At 43.8% G+C, this 14535-nt stretch overlaps 1 protein-coding gene across 1 annotated transcript; it reads right to left on the minus strand.

Moving 5' to 3' along the window:
• Window positions 1-2331: 2331 nt before the first annotated feature.
• On the minus strand, window positions 2332-9661 carry erfl1 (Ets2 repressor factor like 1). The gene is made up of 5 exons (XM_041943369.1): window positions 9601-9661; window positions 8716-8950; window positions 6651-6837; window positions 4848-4977; window positions 2332-3143 (listed from the first exon to the last, which is right to left on the minus strand). The coding sequence occupies exons 1-5, from the start codon at window positions 9659-9661 to the stop codon at window positions 2332-2334; spliced, it is 1425 nt and encodes a 474-aa protein (XP_041799303.1).
• Between the last annotated feature and the right edge of the window lie 4874 nt (window positions 9662-14535).

The following is a 14535-nucleotide window of genomic DNA, read 5'->3' on the forward strand; positions in this document are numbered from 1 at the left end:
AACATTAAGAATTACATCGATATGTGTATCAAGGCAAGTCTTTTTTTAAATAGCAATTTTGTTTTTATTGTCAAAGCTAAACAAGACTCAGAACCAGTAACCAAAATTTGAATTTGAAAGATTTCAGCAGTCACAATTATTTATAATTTACTAACTACACGAATATAAAGGGATTAGATGAAAAAAAAAATAAAGTACATACTGTAGTGTTTTAAAGAGTATGTTGGTGTTTTATTAAGGTTCATCTGTAGATAAAGAGCTTTTGTACCTGCGCGGATCTCTATGTGGAAAGCGTCCAGGGACAACTTTGGTTGTGATTTGGTGCTATATAAAACTGAATTGAACTGAACTGAACTGTTCACTGGCATAAATAAGAAAAGGTGGAAAACCTGCAGTGAATTTCAAACACTACGACAGAAATCTGACCTAAGAGTCCTAGTTTTTGTTGCTTGATGTCACACAATGAGTCCATTCAACAAACACGCAGTCAACAACAGGTCACTATCCAGAATAATGTTTATTGCTTTTGAAGATATTAATCTTTTTCTTCTTTTTTGCACTTTCCATTTTCCTCTTTACAGTAAAACAAAGAGAGATGACAGGTAAAACCACTGCATTGTCATTTTTGGATGTGTACACACACATACACACACAAAGGAAACAGTATTTACAGCTGTTAGTTAGTGTACTCCACATGGAGGTGACTGGAGGCCTTTCCTGTAGCAACTCAACAAACATAGAGCTTTACATTAACTTTACAATAGAGCTTTCACAACTAATCGTATACCGCCACTGCTTGACAAACCATAGGCTATAAAGGCTATGAAGCTGTACAATATGCTTTAGTGTTCACTCTGTGCTGAGAAACTGGAGAAAGAAAGTCGTTTCAGTAGATCTGGTGGAGCAAAGATAAACAGGTTTTGAATATTTCCCCCCTCCCCACTGTTTAATGTCCTCAAGCAAACCCAACTGCTCTGCTGCTGGCATGGACAAAAAGCACTGATTGAAAAATAATCAAAACAGATTTTAGGGGGAGGATTTAAAAAAGAAAATGCAAAGACCAATATTATTCACATTAGACTAATTACAGTACAGTTACACTGGGTGAATGCTAACTATAAAAATAAGTCTACCGGCATATTTTTGAACCCAAAGGGTTTGTACGTTGGGCATCTGGCAAAAATGACCAAAGGGCACAATTAATTGGAGTTGAGAAAATCAGAGACAATTCCCAGTGTGAACTCTGTCCTCATCATAGAAAAACATCTTCAGAGTGCAGGTCTTCTGCCATTAATAATTTAAACTTTGATACACCTAGGCTTATAATTTTTCCAACATGTTTAAATACTGAATTAAATCACAACAATACAGCTAAATCTTATCATAGGGAATAATAATTAAATGTAATGTACACCATAATAAAATATATACACAGAAATATTCATACAAATTTTTAGATTGGTCCAGCTCTGCTCTCTTTTTCTTTCCTTTTAGAAAATGTGCTGGAAATACTTGAACCACAGGACAAAATAAATATCCACAGACAAGCACAGTAAACACTATAAGAAATATGGAATTAAATATTTAAATTAACCCGCAAGAAACAACATCATATGAAAGTAAGTGCAACAGAAAATGAGGGGCAACAATTTTACTCACACGATTACGGAGTTGAGATGATTTCACTGAAGGTGAGGAGATGTTGGCTGAAAAGACCACTAGGTGGCAGTATTTGACTATGTCTCAAAAGTCATAGTAATTATATATATAGTCCAAATCTCAAGAATTACAGGACAAATCTGTAAAATTGGATCGATCTGAGCATTATTTGTTGTTCTGTTCTGTTAGTATAGGGATGTTGTTTGTTAATGTTTGTCAAGGCAGGCATTGCTGCGTTGTAATTTACCACCTCACTGCCTTCCATCATAGCTCGGCTGCAGACAGCAAATTGTAGAGTACTGCTGGCAACGCGTAAAACAAGTCTAGAAACCATGGAGCGATCATTTGGTGTGAGAGATCAAAACAGAAAGGACAACATGGTGATACAGACAGCCCATACCCTAAAAAGTGAACGCTCCATATATTCTAAAAATGGACAAGTCAGTAGTGTAATGGACTGTAGGCAAGTTAAAAAACTTACACAGCAAACAGGGAAACAGTAATTTTAGAAGTAAAGAACATAACTGCCTTTCTTGGAGAGAAAGTATCTATCAAGAGTGATCGGGGAGTTGACAATTTAAAGCAGAAAAGTGTCTCCGAGGAAAGAAAGGAGAGAAAAAGAGAGTGATCAGAGCTCAGACTGGCAAGATAGTGGACGCAGGAGAGAATGTATTAGCTGTGGATCATTTTGAGAGTCTCTGTCTCCCTGTGTCTTTCATGCAGAGCCATAGAGGGGGAAAGTGACGGAGGCAGGGACGGGGGCGGAGGAGTGATGGGCATCAGGCTCTTCAGAGGATGTGGGGACGCTGGCGGGGGGAGAGAGGAGATGGGTGGCAGCAGGTTCCCCTTCTTTCCATCCAGCGCTATCTGCGATCGGTTCGCCAGGCCGGATTCCTTCCCGATGCCGAACTCGTGCTCGTTTTCGTTGTCCGAGCTGCAGTCGCTCAGATCTGTGATTTCCAGGTCTGAGTCTGACTCCGGGTCCTGCTTCACCCCTCCTCTCCTCTCCGTGGGGCTCTGCTGGCCCGTGCCAGTCCCGGGTCCCAGGCCGACCGCTCCCAGGCCCAGACTCAGGCCCGTGCCTGGAGGATTGACCTCCACCCTTTCCCTTTCCCCCAATGACACCCCGATGTCCGTCCGACCTATTGAGGGGCTCCCCGGGTAGGGTGGCAGGCAGAGTCTGACTGGCTGACCACCCGCCGTGCCGTTTGTCCCTCCGGTTTGCCCTGCTGCTCCCCTCTCACCCGCACCTGCATCTCCTGGAGGGAGCAGGGAGGAGAAGGGGTGAGGCAGCTGGGAAAGGCTGCTCTGCAAAGGGTTGGGGTAAAACTGGGAGGGGTAGAGGGAGCCAGGGGGCAGTTTGGGGCAGTTATTGAGAGAGAAGGCCCCTGGGAGATAGGGGTTGAAGCCCCAGGGGTAGTCAAAGGGTGGGTTGCGGGGATACGGGCCCAGCAGGGACGGGGGTTTGGAGTAGCACGGGGCACCTAGGATAGAGGAAAATCCAGGAATAGAGGTTAGCTCTCAGATGGGCCAAAGGTTTCTTGACATACAACATCCAAGAATGTTCACTAATTATGCTCAACGGTATTAGCAATTCTAATCAGAAGCCACAGGGGCCAATTCTGGTACGGTTGCTTTCAACAAAAACCTGATGGTTCATTTATGCATGCCAGTACTGTGCAGCACACCCACTCCACACTGCCGAAAACCAGATGTGAACACAAAGATTCTGCTCTGCAGCGAACCCTCCAAATGGCTTTCTGCGTGCTAAAAGGGAAATATTTGGAGACGCGCTGCCTCTCTTCTGGCTGCTCATGATCACAGTGGTGACAGTCACCTTGTTGAGACGTCTAGCTGAGAGATATTAAGAATTCATAAGGGTTAGGGTTAGGGTTAACCCTAACAACCGAGTCTGCACACTTCCAGAGGTTAAGTGACTGACAGAGAGGAAACTTGCGAAGTGTCGATCTCTTGTCCCCGCCGATGTTTTGACATGTCACCGCATCATTTCAGATTAACCAAAAACCTTCAGCAAATTAAATATTGCACCGTATTTGAATTCAGTTCCTTGCGAGCCTCACTTGATAACAGAGAAAGGGGGTAAATTCGAGGTGATGCTAGAATTCAATTTTAATGAACAAACAAAAGCATTGCCTCTCGACCGACGGTACTTCCTTCCAACTGACAGCCAACTGAAAGATTCTCTCGCTCTGCTGCACCCTCCACCTCTCTCAGTCTTCCTCACTCTCTTCTTCACTCCCTCTCTTTCACTCTGTTATTTACTATGCAGGGCTAATTTGACAGTGGTGAAGTCTCTGCGTGCTGGGCCAGGAGTAGCTGGCAGACACATGAATATTGAATCAGTCAGGCAGGCCTCACTTGCTTATGAAAACACAGTAATGGGCGCCCACAGGCCACAAACTGAAGCCTGCACCCTCAATTAGGGCCTTCCTGCCTGGGAAGGGATTAGGACAGCGGGGACACATGGGAGGGAGAGGAGGGTGAGAAGGGAAGAAGGGGGGAATAGGACCTGAGGACAAACAGAGTGGGGAGGTGGGGGGGCAGGTTGTGTGATGAGGAGTACGTGTGTGTGTGTGTGAATACATCTGTTCACATACGCTGCCTCTCCAGCTCTGCACGCATTCTGATGCACGTATAGTGTGTGCTGCAGTACAAACAAAGGCAGATGCACGTACGCCGTCAAGCAAACATACACAAATCGGCGCTGCGTTTGTTGGCGGCGAGAAAAAAAAAAAAAAAAAGAGGACAAATACGCAGAATCACACTGAAAAGGTGGATGATTTCACTAGCCATCAACTTGTTCCTTACCAGCGCGGATATGCATAATTCACAAGCCAACCTGGCCTCTCTCACCTGAAGCACAGCCTCACTGCGGGCTGCGATGGGACAGCCATCTCTCTTATTTCCTTTAACAATAAATGTTCATGCCTCCCCATATCCTCATTCCTCTCCCTGCACTCCTCTTTTCCTCTACCTTCTCTTCCTCCTCTTGTCTAAGCAGGTCTTCTTGTTTTCTGTGTATACACTGCCTATGTGCCTCATACACCTTCTATACAAGCTGTTTTTTTCCTGAAGAAGAAGGCTTTGTCTCGAGGATACTGAAAGATTCCTATTTTTGCATCGACACACAGAGTTTTGGGTTAACTTTTCCACTTCTATTAGCTCACCTGAACTGAGGAAGGGGAACGTGTCCAGTCTCAGCTTGTCTCCTTCGGGTCCCGGTGCCGTGGTCCCTCGATCAAACAGGGATGTTCCCCTGCCGGAGTCTGGCAAACGAGGAAACAGGGACTGTATGGCCTGAGTTACAAAGAGGGGGAGAACACAAGAGAGTGGAAAAAAGATTAAAATTAGTTTGTGTACTTCCTCAACAGAGCACACATATTCCTACAAATCCGCCCATATGGTGCTGCTGCGTTATGCAGGGTGAAGTCGTACATTGACAGCAGCACCCTGCAGAGTGTGATGCAAACAGTGACAGAGTCGCAGCAAGGACAGGATAAAAAGGGGCGTCGTGGGACTCGGGGTAAAAAAAAAGGGAGGTAGGAGGACGCAGAGGCTCAGAGACTCAAAGGCAGGAAGAGTACAGAGTCAAACGGAGACCAGCTATTAAGGTTGTGGTTACGAGGAGAGAGAGGGATTGTGGGCCAGTTTGTGTGGAGGGACACAGGACGAACAGGACCGAGATCTGAGAGAATCACATCCATTAAGGATACAGGGCAGCTGTGCGCGTGTGTCGGTGTGTGTGTGTGTTTTTTTCTTTTTCTGTGTAAAATACATGAAGGAGAAGAAGGCAAGGTAAAATAAATGGAACAGTTGAATCTCAGGAATCAAGGGGACAAAGGGGGGATTTTTTTCCCCTAGCAGGACTTTGGATCAATAGTATCTGTCACCCCGCAGCCCCAAGTTTGAAAGGCGAGACTGTACTCCCATGCTGCGAGATCTGCGTTGCTTAACAAACCGCATTAATGACCCGCCATTGATCTGATCTGACACGACCCCTTTGCTTTCTATTTCTTTCATTTTCAATCGATGACAGATGGATACGCCATCGGAGACGGGGATGAGAGAAGGAGGGGATAATGTCTTCTTTTGTTTTAAGGACAAGTTAAAACCGTCTCCCCGCCACGGTCTCCTTCAGAGTCTGCGTCTCCTTATCCCATCTTAAGGATAGCGCAGACAAATGACGGATGATTGTCTCTTACTGTACTTTCAAGTTAACGTGCACTTTCTAGGACATTAGTTGCTTGAAATAAAATTATCCAAACACTGGCACTCACGTCCACATTAAAAACTACACTCATATCCATAATGTATTGTAGAAATTAAAACATTGAAATTGCTTTTTCTTTTCATCTCATCACTTTAATAAAGCCGCAAGTAAAGTTACCGTGATTTTTGAACTAAATTAGGACATTTTTGTTCATGCTTGCCTCTTGCTGTGTGTGTGTACAATTTATCTCCGTGAAAATTTTACAATCTCTCGGGGCAAATAATAAGTATTCTATTACTATCACCATTAGAGAGTGAATAAAAGATAGACAGCATGAATACCACCCATTCCCTTGTAAAAAGCGAATGCACAGCAGGGGCCTGAGAAACAGAACAGCAAAATCACTAGAGTGAAATGGATTTCAGTTACCTGAATTAAATCAGTATTAATAAAAAATTAAGGAGTGGAGCACTGTGTCCTGCTATTTTTCCCTCTTTTTTATTTGTCCAGCTTTCTCTTATAAATTTCCAGTGTATTATTTATTACACGCTACAGAGACCGTAAAATCCGTACAGTCAAGGAGTTAAATCGAATATGATTATAATTTAGATTTCCCTCTGTTAGAGTCTCTTTTCTCAAATGTGTCCAACTGTAAATTTCTGTTAATTTCCTATATGATTGGCATTTAATTATCTGCATACTTATGTTACAGAATACATCCCTCTACCAGTCCCACCCTCTCCCAGTCCCTCCATCCTACCCTTCGTACCTCTGGGCTGCAGTCTGGTGCGGTGGAGCCCCCGTTGAAGTGGTTCTGGGCCAGAAAGAAGGGAGAGTTGGCCATGTCCAGGATAGGGTAGTTGACCAGCACCACCTTACTGAAGTTAAACTTGTAGGTGAAACGCTTCCCTTTGGTTTTGTGCAAAATGCGCTTGTTGTAGTAATACCTGCAAAGGAGGAGGAGAGGATATCGAAGGGATGGAGAGAGGGAAAAAAGGAAAAAGGAAGAGGAAAAGGAAAAGAGGAGGGAAGGATTAATATAATGCTCACATCAAGGTTTTTTGTTTCATCGCTAACAGAAAAGAATAAGTAAACAACCTCAGTGCTGTAGGGCGAGAGCTATGCTGATTTCCCACTGTTTTTATTCATCTCCTCCTTCCTCAAATCAATTCATGTCTGACTGCCTTGATTCAATACAACACGATCCTTTAAAGGGAAATTTTATTCAGCTGTTAACAGACAAAAAGTCAAAAAGCTGAGTCCCTTTGAGCTTCAGTGGTCCTTAACACACAGTGAACATTACAACAAAAACAACAAAACAAAATAGCCCTTTTATCATGCAATAAGATTTACAGTTTGCATATATATACACACACACACGAACACACACACACACGAACACACACACACACACACACACACACACACACACACACATATATAAATATATATAAATAGATATATAAAATACTGAAATATTTGGTGTCTTAAAAATGGGCTCCTGTGGTATAAGTATGTTTCTACTAAGCAAACAAATTGATTTTATTCAGATAAACACAAATTTGTTGTGGTTAAAATGAGAATGATTCACTACATTTTAGGATGGATGTGGTATTTAATCTGGACTCATTAGAAGCAGTCTGGACTCTGAAAAATGATATCCAGCCCAGGTGATGTGCAAATGGTAAATGACACTGAGAAGCTGTCACTGTTTCCCACAGCAAAGCACATTTACAAAGAGGTGGGACAACAAGGGCAGTCTCCATGGTAACGACCTCAGGTGTCTCCCGCTGGGCATGTCACGCAGCTTCCTGTGCCACCCACTGAGGTGTCACAATGTACAGTCTGCCAGGATGCCGGGTTGATCAGCAGTAAAGGCAAAACATGGAGCCATCTGGCTCAGGTAAAGGAGCTGAGTGCCCAGGTGGGGGAGCATGAGGGGTTGGGGGGGTTGGCAGAGTGAGATGCCGCACACTCCCTGCAGGAGTGTTATCGCGAGATAGAAGTTTAAAGCTCAGACGCCATTTCTTTGAGCACTTAGATTTCTATAAACTAACCACGGTAAGTGCACCAAATACAGAATGCATTAGGCAACCTCAGCATTAAATACTGGTGAGCAACGCCTCATTATGCAGCCGCACTATATCAACAAACACAGCAGCATGTAAGTATCAGCATGTAGCCACAGTGGCTGCGCCCAGTGCAATGATGTGAACGTGTTTTGCTTTGCGTGGCAATTGTGCCGTGGCCCTTAATTGAGCAATTAAGTGAGGCTAATTAAGAAGGCTAATTGTGGCCCCAGCCAATTCATAACAATTAGACTCTGACGACAGCCCCCATTAACAAGAGGCCAAAGGAAAGCAGAGGGAGGGGGGTGGGCTTGGGGAGCAAGTCGGGGTAGTGTGTATTTGCATAAGAAAACTGTGTGTGCGGTTGGGGGTGTAAACTGCTGAAGGTGTGGAGTGTGAACAGTATTGTTCTAATCACCGCCGGCGAGTCCGAGCAGTTCTCCACTCTTAAGAAGAAGTCCAAGCAATTTCACACTGGGGCTTAATTTTGAAATCCCTATTGAATTTTTTATTTGGCAGCTCAATGGTGAACTTTCCATTAGGATGTCCACAGATAAGGAGAAATTGAGGGTATTGACGTTCCCCAGGAAAAGCCCCACCTTTATCTTTCCATTAAACCAACATGAAAAAGAGAGACGCAAGTGAGGATTCAGTCAAACAAGAGTAAACAATTTATGTAAACCGTTGTGTGATAAACATCTTGACTTATCTGATACCAGCATTGCTTGACATTCAACACATCATGTAAACACAAACCTCAGTGCCCGGCTCAGCTTGTCATAGTTCATGTGGGGTTTGCACTTCCTTATCCCCCACAGCCGAGCCACCTCGTCTGGATCCTTGATGACGAACTCTCCGTAGTCCCCCTGCCAGGCGATCACCCCCTGATACTCCTCCTTCTGCAACAGCTCCAGGATGAAGTGCCACAGCTGGATCTGTCTCGACCCGGGGCTCGACTCGGGCTTGTAGGCCCAGTCCGGGAAGGCGAACCCTGGTCAGAGGGGAACAGGAAAGAGAGGAGGATGAGGTTAGGGCCTGCCATTTGTCCCGCTGCTTGCTGAGGGGGGATCGCTGTCTGAATGACTGATGAGTGATGGAGGTGAGGGATGATGTGTTTAATATCACAGCACGTGCCTTGAGCAATGTTAGTCTGCGCTAATGCCCTCTAGCCTCAACAGATTGGTCAGTGGGATGATGACAGCTCGCTGGGAGAGATCTGATTGATGCTGCTCAGGCCTGAATTCTAAAAGCCGACTGTATGCACATCAGAGATGGAGTTAAGGAGCTTTTTGAGTCATGCTGAAGTGAATTTGGCACTAACTAGCCTCATAAAAACATTAGATATACAACCAATTACTACCAGAGACAGAATTTGTTTACCAATGTGCGTGCGTATGGTTAATTTTGAGATGAATTTTAACATGTTTCGCTGTGATTTTGATGATGATGGTTACGTTTTATCATAACTGAATTTGCTTGTTTTGGCTGTCTAGTTACACTCAATTTTACGCACATGATCTGGGTCTAGATTCAGAGGTATGTTTAAAGATGTCTGCAAATTTTTACAAAATACATGACTTCAGCAAACCCAGTGCAACAAAGAATCCATGCCTCTTGCATGAGCGTGATGGCGGGACCGACCTGGCGTCCAGAGCGCGGGCACCGGGGGGAGCAGCAGATCACTGACGCAGTTACAGTCCATGCCTCCACAACAGCTGAAACAAAACAGATGGCACAGGGGGGAAAAGGCAAAGTCAGTAAACAACAATTACTCGACCCCGAACATGAAAACCAGAGGAAAGACATTTCATAGAAAAGTACCCAGCTGGTTTATTTCACCGAGTTGAAGTTGAAGAGTGTAAACTTTGTTGAAAATGTTATGGTATTGCATAAGGGTCTGAGGGCGCAATATGAGTTCAAAAACATACCTTAAATCGATGTGAAAATATGGCAAGGTGATGTTTCATATGTCTCTGCCAGAGATCAGGTGTTTGATGGATGTTATCTTGTGTGGCCACCTAAGGCTGTGTCTGATGCAACATGGTGGACATCCCTATAGTGCATTTATGAACAGGAGGAATTAAATAGACTTTTTGAAAACTAGGTCAAAGTTGAGCTGTATTATATATTAAGAATAGGACTTTTCAATATATAACATGGCTTGGCTATTCCTTGGTGGAGTTTGAAAAACTGCATATTGAGTCAAAGATCTGTGTGTAAAGTTAGGTTCAAGTACGCTACCACTGGCTATAGAAACTGGTAGGTGTAATGGTCTAGAAGGGGAAAGGCTTTGTTTGTTTGCTATGTGATTTAGGTGTCTATTTTCAGTTTTTTTCACTCATTATATAATGATCTAAGGGTTGTACTGTTTACTAAAATATCCTTAATCCCTGCTGACTTTTTTCTGGTTGGATGATTATGAAAGACTCGAGTGTTGTGTTTCAGGAAAAACGTTTTTGTGGCACTGAAGACAAAATCCTTGGTTTGCAAATGTAAGAAGCTATGCTCTTCACTGACAAACATTTCAAAAGTATATTTGTGCATGACACAAATGAACAAGAACTACTACTGTACTGGTATGAAGAGGCTGAGTGTAAACTATGTAGTTATCATTGTTGGAAAAAATATGGCCATGTTCGATATCACAAGTGAGCAAAATCTGCTAAACATAAAGCTACATTAGACAGCAGTTAGGAAGATTTCTCTTTAAAACAATACCTGATTGGCATCTATAATAACAGAGATATTTCACTTTGTCTTTTTAATATCTCAGCTGTCATTTTGCACCATTCAGGTTTTACACCTGAGTGAAAGCAACCACAGGTGTGCACTGTTGATTTCCAGTCCATCGCGTTGTGATCTGAACACGTCATAAACACCAAAGCGTGTGCGTGTGAGTAAGGCTGCTTTGTTAAACGACCGCTAATAAGGTCTCTGAAATAAGTGCATATAGACATCTGCTGACAGGAGAAGGTGAGGAGGTTTCCACGAGGAGCGAGGGGACGGGATCTAGTTTGGATATCACAGTTTCATCAGGGTTGTTTTACAAAACTCAGATGGAAGAGATGCCCTGCTGCTACACTGGTATCTTTAATGCTGGCCTCTCTATCTCTCCCTTCACTCTCTGCCTCTATTTAATTATGCTCTGTGAATTTTGGATTTTCCCTCCAGCATTGAAATGGAACGTGAATTATTAAGGTGTGTTTGTATAAATTATTATTGCTAACTCCAGGCATTTCTCTCTCTCTCTCTGTCTCTCTCTGACTGACTCTATCTATCTATCCCTCGCTCGCTCTCACCCTCCTTCTAGCCTTTGGATTGTGGCCCCTCTCACTCTCTCCTCCCTCTCTTCATCTTTCTTGTTTTCAAGCCGCTCCTTCTGTCTTCAAATATAGAGTTGGCATTCATCCTATCTCACTCACATATTTTTTTCCCCCCTCATCATTCATGTTATCGTTTCTTATTTTTCATCTTTTTCTCTCCGTCTTGTGTCTCTGCCTACACTCACTTTCCCATAATGAGACAAAGTTATCACGAGGGTTCAAATAGCAGCTATAAGTTACATCTTCACAGAGAGCTCCTCTTTTCCACGTGGGATTTTTCCACAAAACTATTCCACACGCAGCTTGGAAGAGATCATCTTGCATTCAGTGTACTGGTAGGATATCAAAACACACATCGGCCTTTGCATTGGAAACGGCTCTCTTTCAAAACACATGTCTCTCCGTTAAAACGCTGATATCTAACCTGAGTGAAGGCCTTAGCAGAGATAGGTCTGAGACTTTAGAAAATAAGATATTCTTTGTGTTCAAGGTAGTAATCTATAAGTTTTTCTCTTCCCTGTGGGCTACAGGTCATCAATACTATATCATCTCTTTCATTTGCCATATTCTGGTGGTCCACGGCACGTATAAGCTGGTCTCCTCTGAGGATGTGACCTCTTATCTGTCAGGATGTCTCCAGCGACCTCTCATACCACCTACGCACCGCCTATATCTATATATATATACATCTCCATCCTCCCTTTTCCTATCCAACAAGTGTATCTACGCAGGTGAATCCGCCTTTCCTCTTTCCCAGCTCCTTTCTATTCACACACACACACACACACCTATCCACTGTCTTCTCCCCCTCCCTCCTGCCCCACCCATCTCCTTTTCTCTCCCTCTCTCCTGCTCTGTGTGTTTTGCTTCGGCGCAGTAATTTTCCGTTTGATTTCGGAGGTAATGCATTTTTTACAAATCAAAGAGGAAGCCAGGCTGCCCCCCCCTCTTCCTCCATCCCTCCTTCCCTCCCTCCCTCCCTCCTCCACCTCCTCCTTCCCTCCCTCCCTAGTCTCCCGTTCTCGCCCCCCTCGGCCCCCCAGGCCAGAGAGGAGATAAAGGAGCCCCCATCATTTCCTTGTTAGTTTTGATTTGGGCAGCGCAGGGCTTTCAAGTTCCCCCCATCACCCCCAGAAACATTATAACTAGCAGCCCAGGGAATACTGTTCCTCGTACGCACACACTCTTACACACACATGCATGCACAGACTGTCAGATACAGACGCTCGCAGATTGCAATGGATTGTAGATGCACAGTAAACACGCAGTCTCAAGCAGATATGCCACAAATACACAGGTATTCAGGTAGCAGACACACACACACACACATAGTGAGAAGCAGCACACAAAATAAGACATGGAGCCCATAGATATTGACTGAATCAATATAGACACACTAACACACATCTCACCAAGCTGAAAGACAGAACACACTTTGTTTACTAAAGATGCCGTGGTACTGATGGCGCACAGAGATGTGTGCAGACAACAACACAAATGCATTTTATTCTGCAGAGCAAACAGTCCAAACAAAGGACCTCTATCCCACAAAAGGCCACCTATGCAACCCAGTGTGGATGATGGATCACACAGTTACCAGTGACAATGGTAAATACATACAATAGGGGTGCGAGTTACTTCACGCAGTCACATCTTCACAATAGCACCTCCGCCGCTCAAAGGAAACCTCAGCTGTGCTCATCCACATGTTGTGGTGCGTAGGCCTCCACTAGTTTTAGCAAACACACATCCCTGCTGCAAACCCTCTGGTGTGTTGATGAGTCAGAGGCTTTTGATAATTCAGTTGAAAGAATCTGCTGGTTTTAGGGACAGTCTTTCGTCTGTCTTTAGGACACTACAAAGCAAAGACTCACACACTTACGTTAGGTCAAGGCTGGTCGAGGCTGAGAGGTGACTGTGCTGCTGCTGTTATTGGAGCTCCACTATCAAACAAGCGCACACAAAGTCTCAGTGAGAAAAGTCGTCTTTAAAGCTGCAGCACATGATTTTTTTGGGGGCACTTTGAGAGGAATAGAATAAAGCTGTAAATACGAGACTGAAATATTATCACTATGAAGTTATTATGGTGAATTTGTTAGCTCATTCAGCACAGTGGAACAACATTAGCATTCACTTCGAGTCCTGTTGCTGGCCACTTCTCTCCACCAGCTCCTGAGCATAGTATATGCTTATTTCGCTGCTAAATGTTCCACTCTCTTCACAAGCTAGTTGCTGTCTACGTCTGTCTATGGTTTGTTGCTGGAGCAGGCAGTGTACAGTGGGGTTTTTTTTTCAGCTTTTTCTCTGATACAGCCGCCTGCTGCCTCTGGAAGTGAGATGAGAGCGGTGAGAGAGAACCAGTGAATTCGGGAAAATAAAACCAAAACAGTCAGCTGAAAAACCCTACAGTGCTTCATGGAGCTGAGAGGAACTGCAGAGTTGGGTGATAATTCCCTACGTGACCCCTTTCACATTATGAATAATGTCATATTGTGAATGGACTCATCTGATCCTCTCTTATTATAAAAGTATTAATTACAGCAGCTTTGAACGCACCTTTTTCTTCATTTTGTAACTTGTGTTGTTTATACCCTGTTCTGTTCCTATATTCTTATTGCTCTTTTTCTTTCACCTGTAAAGCATCTCCGTAGCTGCTGTTTATGTTTAAGTGTATAGAAGCAAAAGTGTTTGTATGCTTTCTGCACATTTTTATTAGCCGTGTCACTTGATTTTTGTTGATTTAAATTAGACGAAAGTCTTGTTGAATGTGCTTGTAGGTCAGGGTCGAGGGTTTTCTAAAAAATGTGGAGAAGTAATATTAAATTAAGGTCCTCACTTCTAGCTACAAACTTGACAAAATTTTTAGCACAACTAAATAGGAGTTTGGAAGGGATCAGTGTATTTGGATCATAACATCTTCCTCCCAAACGGGACTGATGGATTCACACTGATGCAAGTATGCAACAAGGATGGTAATCCACGGGGCCAGGCCCGTCAGCAGAACTGGCATAGCTGTGGAGCCAAGGTTAGTAGGCCACTGACGGGAGTGAAAAGGAAACAGTGTGAGGAATATACTGTTGTACCAACTATGTTTTGAAATTCTGCAGAGTGACTGGGGTAGAGGGAGGGTGGAGGGGGGCAGCCTGACATTCAGGCAACATCATGTCTCCAGTGTTGTCTAAAGAAGGAAAGAGTGATGGGTCACGATATAAAAAGATAGAAAAATATGAGAGGCATGAAGAGTCTGGCCTCT

The sequence above is a fragment of the Chelmon rostratus genome, chromosome 8 (assembly GCF_017976325.1).
Source record: "Chelmon rostratus isolate fCheRos1 chromosome 8, fCheRos1.pri, whole genome shotgun sequence".
NCBI classification, from domain to species: domain Eukaryota; kingdom Metazoa; phylum Chordata; class Actinopteri; order Chaetodontiformes; family Chaetodontidae; genus Chelmon; species Chelmon rostratus.